We start from the raw sequence: 27,938 nt of genomic DNA, 5'->3' as shown, positions 1-27,938 counted from the left end.
GCGGTGCTGTTCTAAAACTCAAACAATCAACGCAATTTCTACTTGTGGTTCAGAAATAAGAGATGGAAATGCCTAACATGAATCATTTCTAACACATCTATACCGTCTATACCTGCTTAGTGCTGACAGTACGATGATGCCTTGTTAATTCATGCCAAGACACTTAATGGAAACAAGCCTGAAAGAAATTCTCTATGATGAAGCATTTCAGAAGTTATCCCCAAGGTAGCCTTGCCACTAAATGGAATTCCAGCCAAATGTTGTTCTTTAGCCCTCTTTCAGTTAGAAAATACTCTCCAGTTCTGATGTAACTAATGCTAAAGTAACATTGGTGTTGAACTTTTCAGAAAGTGTGATTGTTCACCTTATCTCTTTATATCTACAGCCTGTCTGTAACTGCTCTAACTCTGGCATAAACACTTACGATTCTACTTTGTCACCTGCTACGAATCAGTAATATGAACCCTGGTAAAATAGAGTCTCTTGAGATTAGGATATTATGAATCTCAGCAAGATTCTGTCTGCCTGGTTAGGTCAATAGCCCTTCACTTTGGACAGAAGGGAAGACAAAGTGAGAAATCTTGACTTGAAAGTTTTTTTTAAAGATGCTCATAACCCTATAAAAATGCCTGCGACTCCTTATCAACTACATATGGTGTAATACCTGGGATTTCCCATCAATAAGAATTGAGGTACAGACAAGCAATTCACTGAATCTACATTTAGGTTTTCAAGTTGTTTGTTCATTAACCTCTGAGCACAACATTTCCCTATCAGTGTGGTTCAGATTGCCTCAGATAACCAGCCTTTGTCATCTCCTTGTGCAGGCATCCACACAGAATGTTTTTCCCCATCAAATATAAAAAAAAATTTCTTGTCTGTTTTGCATATTCTATTGAAGTAACTTCTATTTTCTTGAAAAATTTACAATATTAGATGTTTTTTATGACATGATCATACTTATTGGGTTAGGTGTACTTGTGCCACATGGCCACAAAAAAAAAAGAAGAGTCGAAATATTTAGCTCTTTTCTGAAAATGGATTAATTTTCAATCTTGTCCAGGCTCTGTGTGACAGCAGACTGTTATAAATAACCAAATTAAATATTTCCACTTGTCAGATTTTTTGTTATTCAAGAGTGGGCATATTTTAGTACATTATAACCTATGAAAATTGGATGATCAAGATAAGTTGATGTGACTTGATACATCAGAGGATTTTCAAAGCGAAGTTGAATTAGTTGAAAAAATATTTCTCCCATTTGAAAGTTCAAAACGGGCTCTATCTGTCCAGCTTAGATTGTTTGCTTATTCTGACGTCTGTTGTACAGATCAGAGGTAATCAGGTCTGTGCCATTCTTTCTGGAATACCTGGCCTCAGACAGCCTGGCGGGCAGTGTTAGCTATTTTTACCTCGACAAAAATATGTCTTTAATCATAGAACTACTACGCATCCCTATTTTTAAACACAGGCTGATACTTTTCTATATTCAGTCACCAGCGTTTGCATTATTTGAACAAAATATTATTTTGTTTGATTTACATTGGGACTTAGTTTAGTTGGCATTGGTGAATATTCTTCCAGCTGGTCTCAGGCTCAAATAAACGTCAACACTGTAGAAAAAAACAAATTGCAGTTGCAAATATAACAGAAATCTCAAATCCTCTTCTTTTTTTATGAAGCCCTGTGCAATATGATGTGCGGTTCTGATCAGCGAATAGATTTTTTTGTGCATGCGCACACAACGTGTGCATTACTACACAGACACTTTGTGACCAATACGTCAACAGTAACGGTGAACCGACAAGCAATCAGTTAAATTATGTTTTAATTGTCTTTGGACAACTACTTAAGTAGAATAATTCCAAAACCATCCTGCTCCTTCAGTGTTAGCTCAATTAATCCCTGATTGGAGCTAATTGCTTGTGCAAAGTTTATTTCAAAATAATGGTTGATATAAAGTAATCTGAGCATGCTGAGCTGTTTCTCCTTAATGCTGCCTTCCTGCCAAACAAACCAAATATTTGATGACAGACTGTCTAATTGCCTCCTTTTCATCTGTCTCCCTCCCTGCCTGTAATGAACTGTAATTTGACTAGCATAAACAGGTGCAAACTATGGTGAAGTGTGGTGCATTTAGATTTATGTTCACACACCATGGATTGTATATTGGCACTGCTATAGTGGTTGTCAGTCACTAAATCACTGTTCATCACTCCAATACTCATACTCGCTCTTTTCCAGCCATTAAAACACCCTGGTCTGGCTTCACTGGGGCTATTAGAAGCTGTTAAGCAGACTGGAAAAAAAAAAAAAAACTGTGAGCTAATGATGAGAATGCATCTGCAGAATCTGAACTCTATAGCACCACATTTAGTAGCACTTAATTAATCTTAATGGATTCTGAAATAAGCCAGCCAAACAAATATCTTATCCATAAATTACTTGTCTCTGTTCCATACTACACATAGCTCCAAAGCACTCCCAAGGGGTGCTTCATATCCAATAAATGAATGTATATGTGTGGCATGTGTGTGCAAGCAGAAACACCTGCAGTGGAACACATCTTCTCAAGCAGAAGGGAATTTTATTCATCGCCATATCAGCTCCTTAAATCAGCCGCTTTTCCAGTTTCCCCTTTTTTGTGGTTTTTACCCTGCTCTTAAATTTATCTTTACTTACGCTATAATTCTATGTCTTCCGCTTCATGACGAGGAAACAGAAAGAGTTGGAGACGGCACCTATTTAGTCTCAGATATTTGAAGGCATGCCATTTAAATTTACTGCTGAAGTTGAGTGAACAGTTTCCGTAAGAGGTATTTGCAGGAGTATGTTTATTTATTTGCGTGTGTGTGCGTGCCCTTGTGTACATTTGTGTTGTGCCCATCACAATGTTCTTATCACCTCCCCACACACCTGCTTCCCATGAAGACCGAGACACCCCTTTTCTCATGCCTCCTCATCAAAGCCAGATCCAGCCACAGTTGTCGCTTCTCTCTCCCCGCATGCCTTCCCCTCCCCCGTCTAGCTGGTTTGGCTTCTGTTCAGCTGCCACCACTAGCCTTGTATCACTGTGTTGTTCAAGCCGTCAGACCTTCTTGGTATCATACCATCCCTGAGTGGAAAATTCATGTGTCTTGCTGAATGCACATACAGGTGCTGTAGACTTGGAAGGCCTATTAAGGATTAGGAAAGATGACAACGACTAAAAGCACAAAGCCTAGTTACTGGCACCAAAGAGAAAGGCTTTTTTTCTGAAAAATACATGCGTAAATCGGAGATCTTAGCTATGAATTAAAAAAAAAGAAAATCACTGTCACTTAGTTAGCAATAGCATCCTATGAGAAAACAGATGAAGGAAAAACATTGTGTATGAAAATGAAGAAATGTTTGGAAATGTATCTCGCTAGCTTAGATTATCGACACTGTGCTCTTTTTATTTGTCATATTGTGACTGCAATAACAATGATGGTCCTGCTGTAGAATGCAGCACATTACTGCAAAAAAAGGCATTTGTGTGGGTGGTAAACATTTGATTTGGTTTCCAGTCAACCTTTGTCCTGTCAACCTTGTAAACAAAGGCTCTTATAACCAGCAGTGTAGTTTATAGGTATAGCACCGTTGAAGCCACAAATGTAAAGCATATCTACAAAGAAGCAAATAATATAAAACTCTACGTGTGTAAAGGTGCTTCACTGTTTTGAAATGCGTTTCCTCAAATATCCACCGATACACAATGCAGAATTTTTTACTACAGTGCTAACTGGAGACACAGAACTGAGCATACATGCCGTATATTAGCCATCCTACAATCCTCCTGTCTGCTGTTACTGTACATCTGACATGAACTTCATTTCACTTCCTTCTTTCTACTTTGTCCTTCTCTTACATTTTATGTTTCCCTACACAGCACTTCATAGTAGTGGTAATTGTGCTCATTCTTAATTAACTTTGCCAAAAGAAGAAACGTCTTTGGATTTCTAATTAACTGATGCGGAGGTTTGAGTATATTGGAAAAGTAAAATGAGAGTCTCAATTTCTTTTTTCTCCCTCGAGGCTGGGATTTTAGGAGCAATTTTTGTTATGTCTCGCCAAGCATCTAGTTTGGGGTTATTGCATCCAGGTCTTACCACTTTCCTGATTGGTTTGATGATAATGTGTGTTTTAAAAGATTATTTTTTGCTGTATTTTCTTCCTTTTCTCTTAAAAATAATGAATGTATGTTTGTCTAGCTCCACACTTAACAAAGGCTGCCATTTCCTAGTCACGAAAACAATGCAGACCTTATTCATGCATGTAATGTAAACAGTAAAGTCAGAGCTTTTATGACAACATCTGTATGCATGGTGTGCACCCCCCTCCCCCCACTGCCTGCTCTGTCCTCTCCAGACACTGCAGCATTAATAACTGTAAGTGGATAATGCTCTAGCTTGAATTCCGATCAAGGTTTAATAAGAGCATGATTCGGTTGGCCACTGGCAGTGGGAGGCACTTTGAGTGTGTGTATGTGTGTGTATTTAGTGTTTAACACAAAAGGTATAAGTGATTATAACACTGCTGGTGCATTCAAGGGCTCCAATAATCATTTCCTGACCCTTTGCCTCCCAGTAACACGAATGTAAGTAACTGTCACATGGCTGAATTGGTGTCAGGGCCAGAATGTGGTCAGTAAATAAATTAACAAGCAATTTCATGGAGGAGATGTCATGAGTTAATAATGTAATCAGAAGGCTAGCAATAAATATCTGCTTATGTACCTGTGCTCTTTGTGGTTACAAAACACTGTAGGAAATCTATATTCTTGGGTTATGTTTGTGTATCAGTAGATGACAAAGATTTTTTTCATGTCTACTCACTGGCTTCATTCTGCCAGCTGTAGATGGATCTGTGACAATGTGGAATGTCACAATCAACTTCTGTATGACTTATACAGACTGCATATACAGTATAGAGTTTCCTCCAAGTAAAAATGCAGCTAAACAGAGTTGATAAGAGCTACATCCTACTTATCTATCGAACACCAGCAGACAGGGAGGCACTGCAGAACCGAATAACGTAACACATTTCAGCTAGGGTTTTCAAATGTAATGCAGCACCACATAGAGATATTTAAAAATTATTAATGTCCCTATGTATTATGTAATTTTAAGGAAGCCATGGGAGAATACAAAGCAAGCATTATTCATGTTGAGAAGATGTGTTTTTTTTTTACTGAGAATCAGAGCCATTAAGCGTGTGCTAGGTTTGTTGCCATTAGCTCCGAATGCTCTGAGAGAAAACCTGACTTTGACATCTAATCCTCTTACTCAGAAGAGGTCTAATGCACTCAGAGTATATGTTGCAGTACATTTGACAACCAGATCCGTTTTTATGCGCATACATTGAACGGCACAGTATCGATGAGAGTCCTGTATGTGTTGTCTCTCCTATCTCTTTTGACTTGTTCCTGTCTCCCCCCTCCCTCCACTCAACCAGATGGCCTCTCTCTAACAGAGCATTGACACCAGATGTGCAGTTCCAGTGTTGACTCGGGGACCAGCTGGGCTGTGTGTGCCAGTGGTTCTCTTAATGAAAATGGCGATGCTGTTTGTGCATGTATGTGTGCGTGTGTCTGTATGTGTGTTGTTTACCATGGTTCAGTGGCATGTGACAGTTGGGGGAACTCTCTGTGGGTGAGGGTTTTTCAGAGGGAGCCGCAGCGAGTTGCACTGCAGCTCAACCCAGCCATGAAGCTCTCAACAGCACACCCACCAAAGTTCGAACAATACAGCTTCCAGTCCACAACAAGCACACCCTGCTATGTGACATTCTTTTTCTTATGAGCGTAGTCTTTTTGAACCTTCATCTTTTCCTCATGCATAATTATATATTCTTTCCCACCCTATTTTGCAGCAAAGAGATCACTGAGCTTATTACTTATTCATACATACTGCTCAAACAAAGAAGTAAGAGTACACACCGTGTAGTGTGGAATTTTCCCAGCTGTAACCGCTTACAAAAAAATATGTTCATTTTCATTAATTATAGCTCTAATTCTGATTGCTCAAAGATAGAATTGGGGATGCAAGGTAACACCATAATGAACATTTAATTCTGATAAAACCTCAAGCCCAAGCTAATGAAGTTGTTACTACATGCTGCGCTCTGTCATTTATGAATTTGCTCAGAAACAATCCATTATTACACATCATTCCGTTGATCAATTAAATGATAAGGAAACAAAGAAATACTGTTTGCTTGGCAATAATTCTGACAGTTCCATGTGATGAAGGCAAATCAGCTAACTGAAAATGTTGTAGGGGAAAAAAAGTATTCCTTTTTTAAAGATGGAACTCAAAAAATTATAGATATGGAAGCATACCTCGCCGTGATAGCCTCGTTATCTGAGCTGATTATGTTTTGCTCTTATCTCCCAGAATAGCGGATGTGAGGGGGGTAGTTTAATACCTACGCCAAATGGCTGACGAGGTGGATGAGATTCTTCAAGCTAGTGAATGCTCTGAAAGAGGATTCTTGCACTTATAAGATAAATCACAGACTTTCAAAATTCTTTATGGGAATGTGGAGATCACTCACCTTCATACTACCATATTTTTAACATTTTTTCAGACAGAAGTGTTGAGTATAGTGACACAAGAAGGAAGGTTCCCATTGGATTCAGCCCATTAAGCCAATGGAGGCAGAGATGTGAGTCCACGTATTGGAGATTCTGCTGAAATCTATTTGTCTGAACCCTAGCATATCCATAAATAGTACTCATTGGACTTTCACTGATGAAATCTTCCCAATTTCCTAAAGCATGTGATGTTTATGTGTATTATATACAACTCATGATCTAAAAAGATTATATGTATTTGCACCTTATTGCCAGATACATTTTTTTTCAGACTATCTTAACTTTACTCATTCATGCAGACAGCTAATAAAGGTATTTTGTTCACCAAGACTAATTAGCTGAGGTAAGCTTATTATTTAACAAAGTCAAATGACACATCCTCACAAGCGTAGACCACATAACTTTCAAAGCGTAAACTTTTAATTGCATTGTTACCGCAACACGAGGCTCTCAGGATGGCAATATTAAGAAACTTGTTTGGTCACTCAAAACAACTTCATGAAAACACACCACTTTGAAACCCCCTTCATTTTAGCCAGAGCAATATATGTTCAAGCACCACTTGCCATGCCAACATTTGTTAAAGAGATTAACCTTGAAGCACCTGATGGGAAGACTCCACAGCCTCGTGTGGGGCTTTGGAGGAATGATAGTAAAGATAATAAAAATGACCGTTCGGTGATGCGAGATAAAATGTTATTACAGTTCACCCTGAGGTCTCCAAAGTCAGGTGGCCAAGGGAATTTAAGCCATCCTCCAGAAAATGTAGGACCATTGCTGCAAATTGTTTTGTGTATAGTATACAATGTGTGTATACTGTACAATACTCAAGATATTACTGATCATTTAGCTCAGTAAGTCTTCTGCCCTTGAGACCCAGTCCCTCGGTAGCCATCTACAAGTATGTGGTCAGAAGTATCCTGGGAATACTTGGCGTAGGATCGGGAGTCTCTGGCTCGCTGGTAGCCATTGCTGGGCTGGATGATGTAAGATGAAGGGTAAACAGGGGGTTTCTCAACCAAGCCCAGGGGGACCTGCTCGGTCCATGGAAACAATGGGATAGGACGGTCGATCTCAAAGTTCATTAGGCTGGTAGAGAAACGAGCCAAGTCTGCATCCTGCTCATTTAGTGAGCCAGCAATTGATCTGGACCCAAGCACTTTGAATTGCCTTGTGTACGAATTGTGCTCTACAAATAAACTTGCCTTGCCTTACCTTGCCTATCATTATTATTATTATTTTTGTTAATAATCATCAGGATTTTTTCAATTATGGTACACCTCCTTCAAAGACATTTGATTCATTTGAATGTTTTAGAGCTATTTATTCCAAATTGTTTGTGCAGTTGCAGGAAGGTTTCCAGTAGAAATCACAGCAGGGGCCTTTCTGTGTGCAGCATGTTCTCCCTGTGCCTTTGCGGGTTCTTTCTGGGTCCTCGTGCTACCTCCCACAGCCAAAAAACACATGTCTTAGATTAACTGGTGACTTTCAATTGACCATAGGGATGGATAAGTGTGCGCATGCATGGTTGTTTTTGTCTTTTTAATGGACTGGGGACCAGTTTTCCTGCAGTCCTGAATAAGAAAAAACAGGTATGGGAAATAATTGTACGCACAAGGCAGACTCAATTCAGAGTGTTTTTATGTATGGTTCCAAGATTGTGGAACGAGCTACCAAATGCTATAAGAGCAGAGGCGTCACTCTCTACCTTCAAGAATATCCTAAGAGATAGAGAAAGAGATCTCTTTTGAGAACAACTCCTCTAGTAACACAGTAACGCACCTAACCTGGAATCACATGCACTTTTGTATCTTTCCTGCTTGTACTCATGGATTTTTATTGATTCAGCACTTCATGTATAAAACAGTGTTTCTTACTGCACCAAAGCTTGAATGTTGTTTCCTTACTTGTAAGTCGCTTTGGATAAAAGGTTCTGCTAAATGACTAAATGGATGAATAAATATATGAATAATTCAAGGATGTCTTCACAGTAAATGGATATGCTGTAATAATAAACTGTCACAAATTTGTTTGTTTTAGTTAAGTCAGTAAAACACCAGTTCTTCAAAGAAAAAAAATGCTCTCAGATCCTGGACCCAGCTTCCTTTAAAAACAAATTGGATTTTTTTTCAATCTGAGCAATCATTTATTTCATTTCCACCACCAATCCAGGACCCCTGCCTGAGAGTGGAATAGATATCTCGTCAAAACTTGTCATAAAAGTAATTTTCTACAAAAATATTTATTTAAAGGCAGATTTTTTATTTGTCAGCCTTTCAAACTTGGTGCTTCTTCCTGTTCACTGCCGAGTGATAATGCATTCTTTTAATTCAGAAGAAGGATGTAGAGGCTTTGAAATATACCATCTTTTACTTCAGGATTGAGATAAAAAAAAAAGTTTTTTTTAGGGTAACCTTACCTGCTTTACAGTGAGGAAATTAAACATTTTGTTGTGCATATTTTTCTCAGTTGCAGATTAAGAAATAAAAATTTTCGAGTTGGCTTTGAATACAGCATGACACCGAAATATAATGCTGAAGTGAGACAGAGACTGATAAATGAAATGTGATTTCACATAACAAGCTTCACATTCCCACAAAACCGGATGCTTTTCGTGCATACATTATGTGAAACTCTGCTTTCTGCTGATGGCGGTTTGAACTGAATGCTGTTTTTTCAGTCCTCACAACTGTGAGCTGATATGTTTACACACCCGCTGCCTAAAAGTTTCAGCCAAGAAACATCAGGTACACAGCAAAATACGAAGAAGCAAAAACATATATCAGCAGAGGGCTGTTTCTCTGCAGAGAAATAGATTTGCACTTACTTTTATTGGACAGGGGTACTGGTCATGCAGGTCACCAGCCTTTCAGGGGTTAACAGTCACATGGACTAACGAATACGTTCACACTTACAGTCAATATAGAGTTTCTGAATCACCTAACATGCATGTCTTTTGACTGTAGGGGATGAAAGAGAACCCAAAGGAGACATGCACAGATAGAGGGAAAACATGCAAACTCACTTCAGACCTAGAATCTTGTTGCTGTTTGGGGACAGCGTTCATCACTAAGTGCGTGCACTGCCATGATACTTTTAGTACTCTTTTTTATTTATTTTTTATTAGCTAAGAACACGTTTTATAACATGCCCACCCTGTGGTTTGAATTAGATTTTGACAGAAACTTAAAAAACAGAAAAATGTTGATTTACTATAAATAAATATATGAATTCAAAGAATAAAAAAGAAAATGTCGGTGATGTGTGTCTTCTCAGGATCCAGAGTGTCAGTCAGAAATGGGATTCCTTTGCAGCCATGTGGATTCGACTGTCTCCCGACACGCTATGAATGCAGCTGTGTTTACACACATGACTGCTTCCAGAAAGTGAAAGCTAAAATGCACATACTTTTGCCATCACTCCAAAAACTGCAAATATTGCAATAAAAATGAAGCAGGAGTTGATATTTTACAGAATAAAACTTTTGTATGAAGAGCTCTACATTTATGATACGGCTTTTACTCAGAGTATATAATAACAGCAAGCTTTGCTATAATCAGGCACTGAAAATGAAAACATGAACCAGGTAGACTCTACACATACTGTAAGCCAAGTAATAATTTGCTGAGGGACTGGACGCTCCAGTGGGTGTGTTGTTCTACAGTGTCTCATCAATTACATGCCCTGAGAGAAAACGCCCGGCTGTTTTCTGTTTCTTCGGATGCCGAGGTTAATCGTGCTTTTCTCAAAAGCCTTTGCCACCAAGTAATTGGAGCAACTTAACAATCATAAGTGCAATCTTTGTAGTGCAGAGAGCATGGGCTGAATGCAACTTTAATAACTAGAAAAAGCCAACTTGTATTGATTGACTTCTTGCTGTCTTCATTCCTTTCCCTTTTGACATCTACAATCTGCCTGGTTTTTGTTCTCTGCGTAACAATCTTGCCGACCATCATAGAAGGATCGTGTTTTATCACGTTTCAGTTTCAGGTTTTTCATATGCATTTCAAAGCATCTTTGAGAAGAGAAGAAAACCCTGTAAATTGGTTTTAGCATTTCTAAAGTGTTTTGCTCTTTTAAAAAGCCAATCAGAGAAATTATTTAAAAGGATTTCCATTTTAAGACACTTTCACACCACCTCAAGTAACTTTGTCCTAACTCTACACTGAGTTAATCAGTCTTAATCCATTTCAGAATAATACTTGAATTTCAGTACAGTTTCTGCTCAGTTTAGTCAAAGAACTCCAATATACACAGAACAAGGGGAAACGTTTGCCTTTATCCACATTTGATGCCTTGACTTCATCAAGCAGTTTTTTTTTTCGATTTCAGCTGAGATGAAGAAGAAGAGGCTGACAGCACATGTTTTGTTTGCACAGTCTGTTTATATGCTGTGGGGGTATTTCTTGATTTTTCCTATCCAGCAGAGACAGGATTGTCAGCTTCCTTACACGTTGTACCTAGAGAATATGGCTTGGCATCCATGTCCAGACTTCCATCTGTCAGTCATTTATTACATGTCTTACACTTATGACCTTTCTTCTTACTGATACGTGACACAGATGCTGTCTCGTCTTTTCCTCTCGCTCCTTCATCTGACCACAGACAATTGAGTTTGGCACATGGCGTCGTATGCAGATCAGACTGTGAAGTGAGTGCAGACTGGCTCCAGTGTGTCAGCAACAGAGAGGTGTAGCACTTCATACTACTGCATCAGCCTCTCACAGCAGTCATTTTCACCATGATTTAAGAGGTTATTACACTGCCTGAAAGAAGAGTACCCATCCCTATGTTGTGCACTGTAAATCAATAAAGCGAACGCTGGATGAGTGAAAGCAAGTCTGTTAGAACTTTGATTGACAGATTACAAAAGCATTAACCAATATGATTTGATCAAGTTAGATAAAACATGTAGCTAGAAAATCTAATCACTGTGATTTGTCTTATATGGTGAACATCTGAGCTAACTGTGCTGATTGTCCTCATATGTAGCATGTGTTTACTTGCAGAGCTACATGCTTTATCTGTCAGCTTTAAAAGGATTTTCTTAGGATTCACAATATAGAGAAAAGAACAGTAGGTGCTGCTCAGTTTTATTTGTTGCCCTATTCAGTAATACATATACAAAGGCATGCTGGCTGTTTCCATTCTTACAAATTTTAAAGAACGCATGTCAACTGTGAGTACTCCCTACAATTTTAATGTTGGAATTTGTGTTATATCAATACTGTGCTTTGGTGCCGTTCAAAAATTGTGTTATTTCAAAGATTTGCTCCAGTCACGTTGTCTTCCTGAATGGTACAGTTGTGATGAAACTTAAAAGAAAAAAAACATAAAGACAGTTCAGGGTTTTGTGTGAGATTGCAGAATAGTCAGTAATATTTATCCAAAAGGCTGCTGATTTGCCACAAAGACTGTGCTGTTTGGAGCTGCGCTCTAGGACTCACAGATTCACAGCTTATCATGTCTAAAAGCAAGCATCAGGCCAGTCTGCTGCCTTTAGCCCACTTGGCAGCCTGGTGGCTGTTGCTCATCTGTCCCCGAGCCAGTGTGAGCACATCACCGATCTGGACCAGGATTAAAGGACCTAATACCAACAGCTGTGCTGAGATTAGCCATGTCAGTATTTACAGTTATTTTGTCAACCAAGACACCACACACTCTTCTCAAATAATGAACTTCGATATTTGAATTCCCTCGTCTGTCTTTTTTAATTCAGACCTTGCCATTCGGATTCCATTCTGAAAACCTTTATGGGCATTTTTTGTGTTGATGAAAAGATGGAAAGAAAGAGGGACATAGTTGGCAGAGAAATACTCTCTGACTAACTATGAAGAGAATAATGGCTAAGGCTTAAACAGAAGCACGTGGATTAACAGAGAAGACTGAAGAGTTTGAAGTGGCAACTTCCTTTATTTCACCAAAATGGAAATTAGGAATATGAGTGAAAACACGAAGGAAGAATAAAACTAGATAAAGGGAGAGATGATTTACTTGAGATGTGAATGTTTGCAGTATGAGATGTTGATGGGTTGAGCAGTTTAATCTCGTCTGTGTGTGTTTGTATGATAGGGAGAGATGTTAGGTGGGATTTTGTTTGCACAAGTACCTCCCTGTGTTAGTACATATACTATCAATGCATACATATTGATGCGTGTTTCCACACATACAAAGACTCATGATGATGGACTATCACATGGCAATTAGACTGATTTCTTCACGCTTTCTCCTGATGCAAAGGCCTTAAAAACGGAGGACATCGTCAGAAGAAGGACAACAGTCTTTCTTCTCGTAGTGGATTTGAATCTATGTAGATGCTTCTGTGATGGAATACACAGAAAGTTCATGGGAAGGTGTTGGAGACAGCAGGTCAGTCAGCAACAGCTGCTCCCTCCCAGTGCATGCCTATGTGAATAATGGATATGTGCTGGGTGGCCTTGGGCTTACCAGGGGGTATGCATGGATGTGATTAACAGAGATTTTGGGTGAATAATCTGCTAAGCTGCTCAGTGGAGCACTTATGTTGGGGGCTGGGGTGGAGGTGGGAGGAGCTTAGGGTTACCAAATGATATACCTGGATCCCTATCATTCCTTGTGGAATGTGCTTTTTTAATTTGAAATGTTTATCTACATTCTGACAATTGGCATTGAAGAAAGCCAGTTTTGGTTTGTCATATAAGTTGAATCAGCAAACCAACAAGTAACACAAAACCATTTTTGAGGGTTTGCCACCAGAAAGCCAAAAGAATGAATGAAGTACTTCAGTAGTCAGTGTCTTACCTGTGCTTGTGATCAGTGCTATTAGTGTGGAGAATCAGAACCATTCCAAACAGCAAGCTAAAGCTAAAAGCTACTCAGAATGGGTCCAACGGAAAAGGAAATTTTTCACCATTTAAAACAACTCCAGCCTAAAAATGTCATAGCGGATCAAGCAAACGCTAGGTTATGGATATTTACACAGCGACGCTTCTGGCTCTGACCTGGTCAGTGTAACATGGTCCGTGTTGACACATTGTGAGGGAACTTGGACTGTGAAGGGACTGTGTTGCCACATGAAGTTTCTGGGGTTTAGAAAATGTATAAGACTTCTGGTGGCCCCCTTCTGAGTAGCTTTTAGCTTTAGCTCAATCAGAAAAGCCTCTGATTCTCTACACTCCAATCCTCCAGCTGCTGTCTACAGCAGGTAAGATTCTAAGAACTCATAAGTACTTCATGCAACCCTATTTGAAATGAATGAATAAAATGAAATATGCCTTTAAATGGCTTTGCACATGTGAGTATCTCAAGTGCTGCTTTGCACATAATATGTGTTGCATTTCAAATCACGTGACACAATCTATTGTCTTTTTTTATAACTGCAGACAGATCAGGAGGACAAATATAATGCCAGCGACTTTAATCAATAAATCCGTCCATTTGATAATACATCCATCTTTGCCTGCTTTATTGTCTGGACATGCATCTTGAGCCTATCCCAACTGACATTCGGGCAAAGAGGTTGGTTATTCTCTGGACAGGTCGGCAGCCCATCACAGGGCTAACAATGATGCACACTCAACTCCACAGTCACTTTAGAATCATCAATTAATGCACAGCACATTCCTTTTATACTATGGGAAGAAGCAATTTATCTAACTCCTGTCTATACTGTGGTTTTAAGGTGGGTGGTGGTGAGGAACAAAGGGTGTGGAAATGCAGAGCATCACCTCTGGGTCACATGAACCCAGTGTGCTACACTCAGATTTGATCATTCCAGTTAATTTTCTCATTTAGTGATCAAAGATCAAATCAGTGCAATAATATATAGCAACAAAGTCTGTCCTATATAATGTGTTTATATGACATTACAATATTAATTAATTTTCTTTTGTGCCGAATGTCAGCAGTGGTGGGGGAGCAGCGCCTTGCTTCATAGCTCCAATCGTTTATTCAAATGCAGTCACACATATCTACACGCTATGCAAACATGGACATATTGTGGCCCATCTGTATGTGCCCATGCAAAGGGGGATAAAATCATGATGCTGGTGGTAAACACAGCACAGCAACCATCTCCAAAGGGCCACCATCAGATGTGTTTGATCGTGTAAGATGGTACAGATGTACAGAGTATTCCAGCATCTTTTTATTTCTTGAACAACACTTTCTTCCATTTTATTCAGCAAGAAAAAAGCAATAGAGAATATAATGTATTCTGATATCGTTTAGAAGATCTGCATGCTGCATCAATTTAAAGCTAACGTGGCTGGTAGAATTATAGGTGATGTATTTAAAAACAGTTTAAGCCTTTCTCGCCTTTACAAGTCTCTTAGAGAACATGTGAAGCTTTTTTTTTAACCTCTTCAGCATTGTGTTGATTACAGTGATCATGACTGTGAAACACAGCAGTGTGCATATCTTCAGTCAGAAAGGAACAGAGCCTGTAAGAAAGCTCTCTTTCCCTTGGTGGCCACTGCTTTAGTGAAGCAAGGCGGATAAAATGCTTGATTCTGATCCCTGACTCATTTTCCAGCTCATGTTGTACATCTCCACAATATTGCTTTAAGGGTCTACGATATGGTCTTTGAGAGAAAAATAATGTTATCGACCTTTTCTGTATTTTTCTTTCATCTTTTGTTTTTTTCTCCCTCTCTTACTCCTCATGCTCCTTCAATAACTGCCAGAGCAGTATCAAGGTTTATGAACATGGGGTATTTGTGCCTCCCAGCCATGGAACTGAACGTTAGTTTTTTTTTCACAACACAAAATAGAGAGACAGAACACTGCAAATAATGAGGAGGAATTAACCATCCAGAAATGCAAAATCATGAACTAAAGCCATGCACAAATATTTGTTCACTGCTTTGCCTACAAGACTGCATCTGTATGTGCAGGTGTCTATACAGAGGATGAGACTGAGACTAAGAGTCTGGGCAGCAGGGAGATGAAGATTTACATAGGTTAGTGTGAGAGATAGAGGAATGTGTTCTTGTGAAGAAATGCATGGAGACAGGGGTAATTAATTATAGATGTGGAGATGTGGTCTGAAGAAATGCTGTTACAGTAACTAGAGGCAAGGCAAGTGAGAGACGAGGGAATGGAGATGTGAGGAAGGAAAGGAGAGGAGGGTAGATCCCTCCTATACCATCCACAGCTTCATATGACACAAGACTGGAGGTTAATTAAACATGACAATGGTAGAGTGTTCACTGTTAACTCTTCATGGTGGTTGAACGGCTTCTAATTCAAAGGCCAAAGAATGCATAACTAATATGATTATAAAGTATAAAATCACATAAAAAAATGCCACGGAGGGAAAGATGTTGAATAAAATTACTGATAAATTGTGCCCATTAATGCTGCTTTTCTCAAGTTTGTGAAGAGGAAAAAATAAGAGCCTTCATCATTACATTTTTGCCTGTGCAAGCTATTGTCACATTAAAAGGTAAACAGCATCTAAATTTTGTGTTGCCACAGGCATGCTCACATCTGAACGCGCATCTATTTCCAACTTTTATATTGACTCTAATTGGATTTGACATTAATGATGCCCCAAAAGCAAAGCGAAGCATTTCTGAGTTTACAAGCTGTCCGTTTATACTTTAGGATACCGCTGACTTCAGTTACCTTGCACTGCTTTGTCAGGTATGAAAAATAAAAATGACACTGGGTCATAATTGTTCTTAATGCTATACAAATCATTGGTAAACACTTTAAAAATGGGAGAACTTAAATTCAAGCAGAGCAGTCAGTAATACAAATTAGACTTTTATATTCTGTGTATACAATGAATCATTAAGCGTTATTAGACTTCGATGGTTACTTTGAAGATTCAGTGTTGTCCCTCATTTTGAACCACTGCATATTGCCGTTTTGTGGCACACTTTACATCATAGATGTTGTCATACTCAAAATAATTGCCATATATGATAGTCTCTACATGCAGAGTACCATTTTATTTATAAAAAAGTAGAGCTTGATTTACTCATGTGTGCTACTGTTGAGAAGGCAGAAATATAATAGGTAATGTTCGTCTGTGCTCGGCTCTTGACCCCAGGGGACATTGTATAAATGCTCCTCATCTCCCCGCTGATCGTAGTCCTGACTGATTGCTGATGACTTTTTTAGGGCACAGAGATGTTAAGTTGTTTATTTATGCAAAAAAAGAATGAATCCCCTGTGCAAATAACCCTCTTAACCAGATAATTTTTCTCCTCCATGATTGTGTGTCGGCATATCTGTCTTAGTTTCTGTTTCGGTCTCCTGAACAGTGATGATGTGTTGCGGACATCAGCAAAGTTTGTAATGTAGGAACCGGGCAGCTGTTTTCTGTTTGTTTGCGTGTGCTTATGAGTGTGTGTGTGTATGCATGTGTCAGTGTGTATTTTCTGCATGTGACAGATATGGGACATCCTTGACTGCTGTTGAGAAAGTGACACATCCCCACAGGCCAAATTGTTCAAAAAGAATCTTCAGCAAACTCCAAACCACAATTTAGCAGAACACTGTCATGAGAAATCACTTGGCTAGAATCCATTTTCTGACACTGGACCACTGACCATATAAACCTATATATTACTAAAATGCTTACCCTTGCTCCAAGTCTCTGACATCAGTCTCAAACACACTGCATAAAAAGAAGCACGGTTGCTATTTAGTCATTTCTGTTAAACAGTGCTTGATTTCATTTTAGATTTGTATGTGTTGCCTGTATGTGGCAAGATTTATCTACATGCAGCTCCACACTTCGTTGCTGCATCTCTGATTCCCAAATGGAAATATAACCATCTGCTACACACAAAAACTCACAAGGTGTTAGCATCTTCATCTTCCCCCTCTACTCATTAACAATTTCCTTTTTGCCTCGATGGTGTTTCTCTATGCCAACAGCTTTCTTTGTGTGAGTTTGTAAAGCATGAAATTATAAGTCACCTCAATGGATTGTTAGTTTACTTGTCTGTGAATACATACACAGTATATTATAAGGTACAGTTGTGTGTACTACAAAATAAACAGAATGCCGTCTGAGTTAATGTTGTTGGTTGTCACCCATCATCTGTCAAACCTTGTCTTGTGTATTTCCCACTTTGTGTATTGAAGTGAATGACCACCTTAACTTCTCCGAAGGTATCCTCAGTGTGTTGAGTTACTGAAAAGAATTGGTACAAAAAAAAAAAAATACCACTTATTGGCATGAAAGTATAGCATCTGGATCCTATTTTGCAACCATGTTTAAACAAATGTATAAGCAGGAACAACTTAACTGCAATACCGTCATGGCTGCAGAGCAACAAAGACAGATATCCACTGCCCCACATGTAAAAGAAAAAAGCAGCATGAGTGGAAAAATATGTTGATGGTGTCAGACTTTATGTATTTAGCAACATTGTCGAGCTTTGCTGCTAATTTCTGTGTCTTTGGTCATTACACCATCCAAACCATTTACCTAGTCCCGAAAACTAGTAGATGTTTGCCATGAGAAACTGCATGGCAAAAATGTCACGTCAACAGCTCTTTTGATATTCAGCCAGTTTCAAGGACTTTTGTCCTTATTAACAGTTTGACCCAGCCAGACTGAAAAATAAGTCCTAGTTTTCTAAATGCTTAAATCTAAAAGTTTTGAGCAAATTAACATTTTGACCTGAATATGGTGTCAAGAAAAAAATTAATGAATTACAAATCTGAGGACCATAATTATTACAGTTAGTCTTGAGGCTGTTTGTACCAAATTTCAGAGAGTTCATTCAGCAATTGTTAAATTAAAAAAAAAAAAAGTTAGCCTCATGATGCTGCTAGAATTTAGGGGAGCATAACTGACCACCAGCAGGAACCAAGTGTGAGCTTGGTAAATATCACACCTATCCAGATTTTACATGTTTACTTATTCATTAAGCTATTACTCTCACCATTGTTACTGTATCACTAGAATTTTATTCAGGGTAAAAAAACAAAAAGTTAATCCACTTGACACCTACAGATAATAGTGCAAAATTTGTGGAAATAACAGTTGTCAAGACATGTCAAAAAGAAAAAAAAACATGGCCAGGAAGCCAGATTCATTCCAGGCATGACAAGCTGAAGAGTTTAATTTAAGATACTTAAAATGAAAGATATAAATTAGCCCTCTGGGGAGTCAGGGATGAAAGCTCTGACTCACCGTACAGTTGAGACGAGGTCTTTCGAAATCTGGTCTTGAACATAATTGCTCTGCAAATAAAGTTTAAACAACAAGAAATACATCAGAACAAAACTTAAGCTTTGACATTTTTGTTTGGTTTAGAAAGAGGGAATCACATTTTTTTTATCCTTTTTTATTGCTTTTTTTAGCCATAATTTTTTTTCACCAAAAAATGATTTGTCTAATTAATCAGACTTATAATTATGAGTTTTATTTTTACCAGATTCATTTATAGCATAAATAGAATGCTAATACTATTATTCTTAATGATGTTAAGAGCAGATGTTAACATTCTGTCACTGTGAGAGTTAGCATGCTGGCAGTCTTTACATATGCTATGGAATTATAAAGTATAGTAATTAAAGCAAATGCATAACAAAATACTGCCACTCTTTTCTTCTTGTGTTTTAAATTCTATTCGGAATTTTACGCTTTAATATGGACCTTTTAGTTAATGGATATAAGCTTATTGGATACATTAATTTTACCAGATAATGGATTTTGTGATAAAACACCCTGTCTGTGTAGGTCTACGGCATGTTTTGAAACATCATCTAATGTACAGGAATAAATAGTCTGTTCCAAATCCATGCATTTGCAACCAAATGGAAATTACTTTCAGCCTGGCAAACTGAGCAGCACGTCTCAAGATCTCAAGTGAGATCTTTACGGATGTGATGTTATGGTGAAGAGATTAAATAAAATTCAAGAGTCTCAAGAAATCTGAAAGCTAAGGTGTAATATATGAAAATTCACAACGACCACATTCTCTCTCCCGTTAATCATATAAGGAGTCTCTGTATTATTATTTGTATTCACATACTTCCACCCTGTCACACATTTTTACCCCCCATTGTGCCATGAAATGAAACCTATTTACAAATAATTCTCTCTCTCATTTGATAAATGTAACAGGCAAATGGGTTAGTCCCCTGAATGCTTTGTTTGAATAATTGACCAGTACTCAATCAAACAACATTATGCAGTGGTGGTGGCCACGCCATCTGAAATAATTACCACCAGACAACAGACTACACATGGATGCTGCCTCCACAGGGGTTCCTCATTTGAGAACATCAGATTAGAGCATCACCACCTCCACCCCATGTCTCACGTGTCAGCATGTGTACTACATACAGAATCCTGCACAGGCCTTTCAGGGAGAGCAGGAAAGGAAGGGCAACACCCAGAGCAGTGTTAGGGGTGTAGGATAACTGCCATTAATGCATACTGTCAGGACTGAATAAATCACAGCTACAGTACCAACTGTACTGATTATTTGGCCCCACATTCAAAGCCTTTCAAATCGACAGCAGCATATTACCAGGAGATTGTATGTAATGAGTTTTTCACTTACAATTTCTTTTGACATGATTCATCATGTACACCATCATCAATCATAAGCCACTCACACACCAAAAAGAAAAAAATATATAGATTAGAAATAAAAATGTTTTGGGTGTTAATTATGGGTTGGTGTGGAAAAATGCTTGGTAAAACCCAAGAAATTCGGACGACAAATAAATTGCATGCAATAAAACAAATGGCTAACATGTAATTAGTACCTGTTAGTAGGTAAGATGATTTGTTTGCATGGTGTTTTAAGGTTAGTGTCACTGTTGTCAAGTCCACTGCTTTATTCAACTGGAAGCACTATGTAAGACAGCATTCTTTTACACCTCTTTGCAAGTGGGTTTTCACTCGTCTCCAATTATCTAGCTCTCCACTGTCTCCTGTTTGTGTTTGAGTTTCCCAATCCCTTGAGACATCTTTACTGTTACAGGAGCATCATCAACACAAGGACCAGAATTCAGTTGTGCGCCTGGTTGAGTGTGGTGGTGCCGTCATGGAATGGGTCACTGAGCGTATAGTACAACATGACAGCCAGCCAGGCATATGTCTGTGCCAAAGTAGTGTCTGCAACTGAGACTCGTTTACGGCAGAATGTGATTGACAGCTGGGCCAAGAGGCCGCTGGCTGCTTCCTGATTTCTTTTTTACTAGAGGTGTCCTCTGGGACTTGGAATCCATGCGACAGTCTATCAGCTGAATGGCTTATGGCGGTAATGAGGATGGAAAGCAAAATGAACACCATGCCAGTTTTTCCTGCTCCGAGTTTTGCAAACTGTCCTTTACCATGAGGCATAATTAATCTCACAAGTTTTTCATTATTTCTTTACACACAAAAGCAGAAATGACAGTTTGCTGCTAATTTTTATTCACCGGCCGCTAGCTCTTTGAAGAAAAAGGAGAAAAGAAAAGTTGTGAAGTCGTGATTGTTGTCATACACTCCACTTTTTAATGTAAAATGGGCCAAAAGCAAGTTTTTTCATAAAAACAACATGTCATAAGCAATTAATGCAAAGAGGCTGTGACTCTTATTGCAGGATCCAAGTTACAGTCCCTATTTTTAACCATAATGCCAATGATGGCTTATATTGTAGTTATGCTGGCAGCTACTTAAAGCAGTAGCTTTTGAAATTATATTTGCCGTAACAGTTGTGACAGAATCAGGAAGTTTTGAAGCTTTGACCCTTTAACTTAGCAGCTGCTAGCTCATACATCTGTTAAAAATGCAGCAGCGTTAATTTTGTAGGAAATGTTTGACAATCCTTGATTTTCAGTTTCTTTGAAAACTGACAACCAAGCACAGACATTCCTGCTGTAGAGAAATGAGAATGTTGACAACAGAGTGGGGAAACTGCTCAGAAATGGGATTCTAATGAACCAAAAGTTTGTAGATGCGAGATAAAAAATTAACCGGGTCATATTTCACGTGGCAGTATTGGCTTTCAGATCTGTTTTGGTAATATACAGTATAGTAGTTGGCCTCCTTCCAGCCCCGTGTTGATTCCTTTCCAGAGAACTGTGGAGGACTTTCAGTGTATTTTTCAAAACACACATTATAACTTTGCAGAAACATGAAATTTGTTCTTTTCAGTGTTGTATTTCGAAATGTTTTTCCCCTTGCAGCTAAATGAGACCTTGCACCTGTTCCCTTGTCACTTCGTAAGGCTTCATAAGTATTTCATCCAGTCAATATTTGGTCCTATTTACTTTCTCTTAACATTTGTACATGCTGTGGTACATCGTCTTTTCATGAAACCAAGGCCTGACCCTGTGTATGCTGTGAATAGTTGCCCGTTTTAAAACTGCTTTCTTTATCCAAGGTTTCAGAAAAATTACACTCAGCCAAACTCGTGTATATAAGGATGATAACTCTTTATGCTTATCAGATTAGTTAAATTGTTATCTGATTTACTGCAAACAACATTTTTTCGGCTTTCTGTGAACGTTATTTTAGAGCCCACACTGCAGCCTTTTGATAATTTTGACTGACACTGGGAGATTTGGAAAAATAAACTGGTTCATTAGTGGTAATGGTGCAAGGTAGGTCCACAGAGAATCCAGTTCGGTAGTATCTTTAAGAAGAGAGGAGGAACAGTTAGATGGGTCCAAGGAGTATCCGAATAAAGATAATTTTAGGTCAGTGAGGGCTTACTATGTGGTGTGGTTTGTCTGAGATGGCAGAGTGGCGATCTGGCAGGTACAAAGCGAGGAAGCAGGGTTGAACGCAGGTTGTAATCCAGACACAGTGAAGGGGTCAGCGGAGGTATCCAAAGATCTCGGGAGAAGCAAGGTTGCACTGGGAACACAGGTAGAGGAACAGTTAGACAAGGAAGCTTTTCTATCAACACTGAGCAACTTTGGTAGTCCGTAACCACAGAGACTGTGAGACAATCTGGCGAAGATTGGAACTCCTGCAGAATCTTAAAAAGCCAGCTCTTAATGAGCGCAGACGAGCAGCAGGTGTGCTGGCAGGAGCAGTCTGCCCCGTACTTCCTGTATAGCTGCTCAGCCTCTACTGGAACTCAGAACAAAACCAAAACACCACAGCCAAGTGCAATCGTGACTATTTTAGAGTTGATACTTGCATCTTAAGAGATTTCAAAACATCTGCGGCGTGGACTTAGTGTGTTTTTCAGCTTATAAATGTTCTCACTGATCACAAGCTGCTTATCTTTACCATAGCAGAGATTACATGGAAGGCTATTCACTTTTGTGCCCGACACGGACATCCATTATTATTCCTCACCATATTTGTTTTTATGCCTCCGCACTGAAGCCGTCTATGACTGCACCCATTGTGTTTTGGGGCTGTCTTACCTGCTCATTCTCATGGAGTCAGTATCCTCAAATTTGGCACAGACCCAAACTTGTACTCTAGGCTAATTTGATGGTGAAAGGTCAAATGCCGATGTCACTCTGACCTCAAAAAGGCATAGCTCAAGAGTTCCCTTGCTAATATTGAGAAAATATCACACGTTTACCATGATGACAGAATTTGATTCCTTTGTCTTTTTTCAATCAAACAGTGACATTATTCTCTTTTGCAAAATCATTGTTACAGGCCATTCCTTACAGTTACAAGCAGGAAAAGCGGGACAGATTGTGACAATATTTCATATTTAGTCAATTACTGAATTGGTGGTTTTAATTTGGGGTTCCTGTTTTAAAATGTGGCCTTCTGTGATGCTTTTCCTTTGCGATGTTATGTATATTTTGGCTTTGCGTGCTGTCATTGCTATAGCTATATTCTAAACTATGCATTCACTTTCATAAGGTTCATGAACAGACATGGATGATTTCATTGAAACAGTAATGTTTAGCAGAAATTTAAAATCATGAGGTGGTAACTCGTTATTATTGCGGCAGAACACACACATCTCGCCAAGAAACTCACATACATGCTGTTGGCTAACCTCTCACTTCAGTTTGTGTAATGATCTGTTGCATTTTTGTTCCCACATTTCTTTGATGGTAATTTTTCCAATTTACTTGTATGTTACAATTAATACTTATAATAATGAAACTAACTTACAACTAACTTGTACTCATGCCACTACTGCAACTCAACCAAAGCAGTGGTTGTCCTCAGAGGTTGTTGCTGCTGTATTGAAAATTTCCTTAAACATAATTTGGCCTTAAAATTGTACACCTGCACAAACATGTTTGGGTTTAGATTGAACTTATTTAATGGGATTTTAGCCTCAATGTATCTGCTTGTATTGCTTTAGTGTATTTTGAAATTTTCATGAACGATCTTTCACTTACATTATAGACCTCCTAGATATGTATCGTTTTATGGTTTCACTTAACCTTAGATAATTTCTCATGGCTTCCGTGAGCAGTCTAGTGAAAGATGAATTGTTAATCCCACCTGGATTTATATACTGTTATCTTTATCTGCTTTAAGTAAAGACTTCATACCTATGCCCTAAGGGAGACAAAAGCATTATTGAGTGCATATAAATTGCTTATGGTCCTGTGACAAGTCTTACTATACAGAGTTATCTTTTTACTCTTAAATCAGAAAATGACTTGAGTTAGCTCATAACATTTTGGTCTATGAGTGACTTTTTAGTTGCCATAACGAAACAGCTGAACTGGGATAAAAAGTCAAAGTAATCACCAGAAAGACACTGTTTAAATTTTGTTCTGCTCACTATTATTCCCTAGTGTTACGTGATGACTTCAGGCAGAACCCACAGGATGTGGTGGTGGCGGTCGGGGAGACCGCCAGTTTTGAGTGTCAGCCTCCTCGTGGGCATCCTGAACCCACTACCTTCTGGAGGAAAGATAAGACTCGTCTTGACCTCAAGGATGACAGGATCACGGTCAGTTAATCCTCAAGAAGTACCTTCTCGTTTTTCTTCAGTAAATCACACCAGAAACCTCACATTTACCCTTGATTCATCACATTGTAAAATACTTTACATTGAACTTGTTCGTTTTAGTCACAATTGCTTTTTCCTTTTCAGGTTCGAGGAGGAAAGCTGACCATCTCAAATACCAAGAGGAGTGATTCAGCGATTTATGTGTGTGTGGCCTCCAATATGGTTGGAGAGAGAGCAAGTGAAAAAGCTCAGCTCTCAGTGTTTGGTAAGAAAGTCTGTCAACCACTCATAGCCTGGCTCAAACTGTAATAGAGCATGACACATTTCCCTGGCATTTACTGCACAGTGGCACATACAATATTTAACCTCTCTGTCAAAAGTATATTTAGCATTTATGCTATGTGTGCTACCCACATTTAGAAAGACCAACATTTGTGCAACGGCCTGTGAACCAGGTGGTTCTAGTTGACGAGAGCGTAGAGTTCAGGTGTCAGGTCCATGGTGACCCGCCACCTGCACTGCGCTGGAAAAAGGAGGACGTGGATATTCCTCGGGGCAGGTGAGGACTGTGAGTGAGTGTAAGCCTTCTGTATGCATGTGTGTGCGTGTGAGAGTGCTGCTACAGCGAAAATGTGAACAGATAAATGCTTAAGCAGATTTGTAGAAATTCAATATGGTAGAGAAGACTTGTAGCAGAAAAAAAATATTAATTAGCTGCAGATGAATTTCTTATTTACTGGTAAAAAAAAATCTTTATCTGATTTTGATGAATATTGACTTTCAAGTACCAGCATGCAATACTTAATATGTAGATTATACATTCTAGGCAGTGAAAAGTCCATAGATGAGCACCCAACAGGAGTTTGTATTAAATAGCAAGGAATCTAATGCATTAAGGTCTATATAGCTTGAAGTTAATAAAGTGCACGAAGAATGTTAATTGAATTATGGGCTAATTTCTGAAGTCAGTTGAATGTGGTCTTGCAGTGGATTGCATCATATTGTAGGGGATGATGTAGTTCGGTCTATACATGGATTGGCATATACAAATTGGTTCAGTCCCATAAGAGATTATAAAGAATTCTATGTTGTTGTCTAGTCATGCAGTTATATTAGATTCATATTGTAAAACTGATTAAAGAACTACAGACTGATAATTGATTATATTCCTTAAAATGTCCTAGTAACTTTTGGAAATGCTATCAAGAAATGTTACCTAAATGAATCAGAGTAAAGAAGTATGTCATTGTCAGAATGTGGAAGGACAACTCTGTAAATAACATCCCTGAAAAAAAATATAACACCTGTTACAAGCCATTACTGTTATAGGATGTGTTACTTTCTTAGGAATTAGAATATATTTTGACAAGCATAATAATTACTGTCAGTCTCCCTGTCTGGCATTTTTTCTGCTTGCCTATATTGTGCCCTCTACCTCAGTCGGGTGGTACATGTCCTACTTTCAGACCTACCTCGCCTCAATTACTTCCTTCCACTTCTTTCATTCTTTTCCAAAACCTTCCCAGTCTCCTGGGAGGTCTGTATCTGGGTCAGAGATGCGCTGTGAATGAAGTCCTCACCACACTCTGGACAGACCCAATAACCCCCATCGATATTCTGCCCACACCCTTTGGAACATCTATTTCGAATGTGACTTTTTCTCACCCCTTCAGCCATTTCTCTGCCTGACTTGTCTCCCATCTTTGAGTCAGAATGGCTGGCCAGACAAATTCACAAGATTCCTCAAGTAAAAAGGGACCCCAGAGAGGGAAGACCCAACTTCTGATTTCTCCACTCGTTCCCTCTTAGGCCTTATCTAAACTCTGCAAGCTAAGATGTTTCTCTCACCCTAACTGAAGTGCTTCTGCCCTACAATTGCTTCACTGGTGGATACACTCTGATGCATGGAACATCTCTATGAATTAGTCATGTCTTACTGCTTGGCTCATTCATCAAATTCAGTTTGTCAGACTGTGCCACTCCCTGACTCTCAGACTGTTTGTCTATCTCTTCCTCTCTTTCTCCTAGCTCTCTCTCTTTCACACACACACACACACACACACACACACACCAACAATAGGCTACTCTGCACAGCCCACACTACAGTGGGTGGTTCGTCTTTATGAATATTGAAAGAGTGGAACAATCAGGGTTCCAGCTGAAAGCACCTTTCATTTTGCCATGCCTTCATCTCACTATAATTGCTCTTCTTTTTCAAGCACCATAGCAATTGCCTTAGAAAGTCTGGTGTTATTCTATCAAAAATGACACTTCTAAAAACATCAGAAGTTTACACATCGCTGATGTAGATTTTGGTGTTTGTTTTTGTATTTTCTTCAGCAAAATGGGTATTTTGATTAGCATGTAACTGCTATTGACCTTTCAATAGTATTAAGTCAGCCTGAGATGTCTCTTGACTTGCTGTCACTGTTTCTTTCCATCTCCAGGTATGACATCAAATATGAAAGAGAGGACTTCCTGCTGAGAATTAAGAAAGCGTCAGTCACTGATCAGGGAACCTTCACTTGCATGGCAGAGAACCGTGTGGGTAAAGCAGAAGCCTCTGCCTACCTGACTATCAGAGGTGGGTAACTGCGTGTGGTCTCACTTGTGGCAAATTACATAACCCTTCCCTGAAATTGTATTTATTTATTCATTTATTTTGGTTTCTCCCAAAGCAGGCCACAAGACACACAGCCCTTTATTGCCCACTATATAAATGTTACTATCCCCCCTGTTGAAAAGCTGGGCTTGGTCTCAGCTTTTCTTTCATATAGTAGGCAAATCTCCAGCTGTGCTCCAGTTATGAACAATCTAATCAGCTTTAAGTAAACTCTTATGACCTCTCCTGAGGGGACTCAATCTACCTCAAACCCATTTGCTGCACCCACACCACATAAATGAGAGGATGCTATTTTATGATTAATGCTAACATAAATCAGATTTCCTCTGTTTCCTTTACATTGTCATTTAAACTTTGAAACCATTTTTCATTCAACCTCAAATACTAATTATATCATAATTTATAATTGATAATTTCATTTCATTTAGGTATACATCAATGATGAAAGTGATTATTTTCTGTTTAATTTGTTTGATTTCATCCATTATGAGACTGACCCTTGCCTGAGATTGTTTAATTCACCATATATCTGTTTAATTTACAAACAGATCTGTCGGCTGTGTGATATTTTTCGAAATAAGTGAAGTGTTCAAGTTTTTGCCATTGGTTTCCCTTCCCTTGCAAATGTTATCAAGGTGAGGCCCATACCAGGGCAAGTATATTTTAGTCCTTGGATTTTCTTTGAAGAAACATGAATTAAAAAACAAAAAATTAAGTGGTCGTTAGATTTTATTTTAAATCCTTAAATCGAAAATGATGTGTCTTTTTTTTCTTTTTTACGGGCAAAACGGCCATTATGAAACCCAAAAATAATGGGAAAAAGTGGTCCTTTTTCATATTTCAAGATGGCTGTTGGATCAGGACT

At 38.8% G+C, this 27,938-nt stretch overlaps 1 protein-coding gene across 1 annotated transcript in view; it reads left to right on the top strand.

Moving 5' to 3' along the window:
• The window catches only part of LOC142401060 (roundabout homolog 2-like), an 81,482-nt gene that overhangs the window by 22,214 nt on the left and 31,330 nt on the right, over positions 1-27,938 (top strand). Inside the window, exons 3-6 of the mRNA XM_075486296.1 lie at positions 24,293-24,450; positions 24,595-24,715; positions 24,871-25,009; positions 26,898-27,034. Of these exons, the coding sequence (XP_075342411.1) occupies positions 24,293-24,450; positions 24,595-24,715; positions 24,871-25,009; positions 26,898-27,034 (555 nt within the window). The remainder of the gene's footprint in view (positions 1-24,292; positions 24,451-24,594; positions 24,716-24,870; positions 25,010-26,897; positions 27,035-27,938) is intronic.

Source organism: Odontesthes bonariensis, chromosome 16 (assembly GCF_027942865.1).
Source record: "Odontesthes bonariensis isolate fOdoBon6 chromosome 16, fOdoBon6.hap1, whole genome shotgun sequence".
Taxonomy (NCBI): Eukaryota; Metazoa; Chordata; class Actinopteri; order Atheriniformes; family Atherinopsidae; genus Odontesthes; species Odontesthes bonariensis.
Note: the sequence above shows the minus strand (reverse complement) of the source record. Positions and strands in the feature narration are given on the sequence as shown.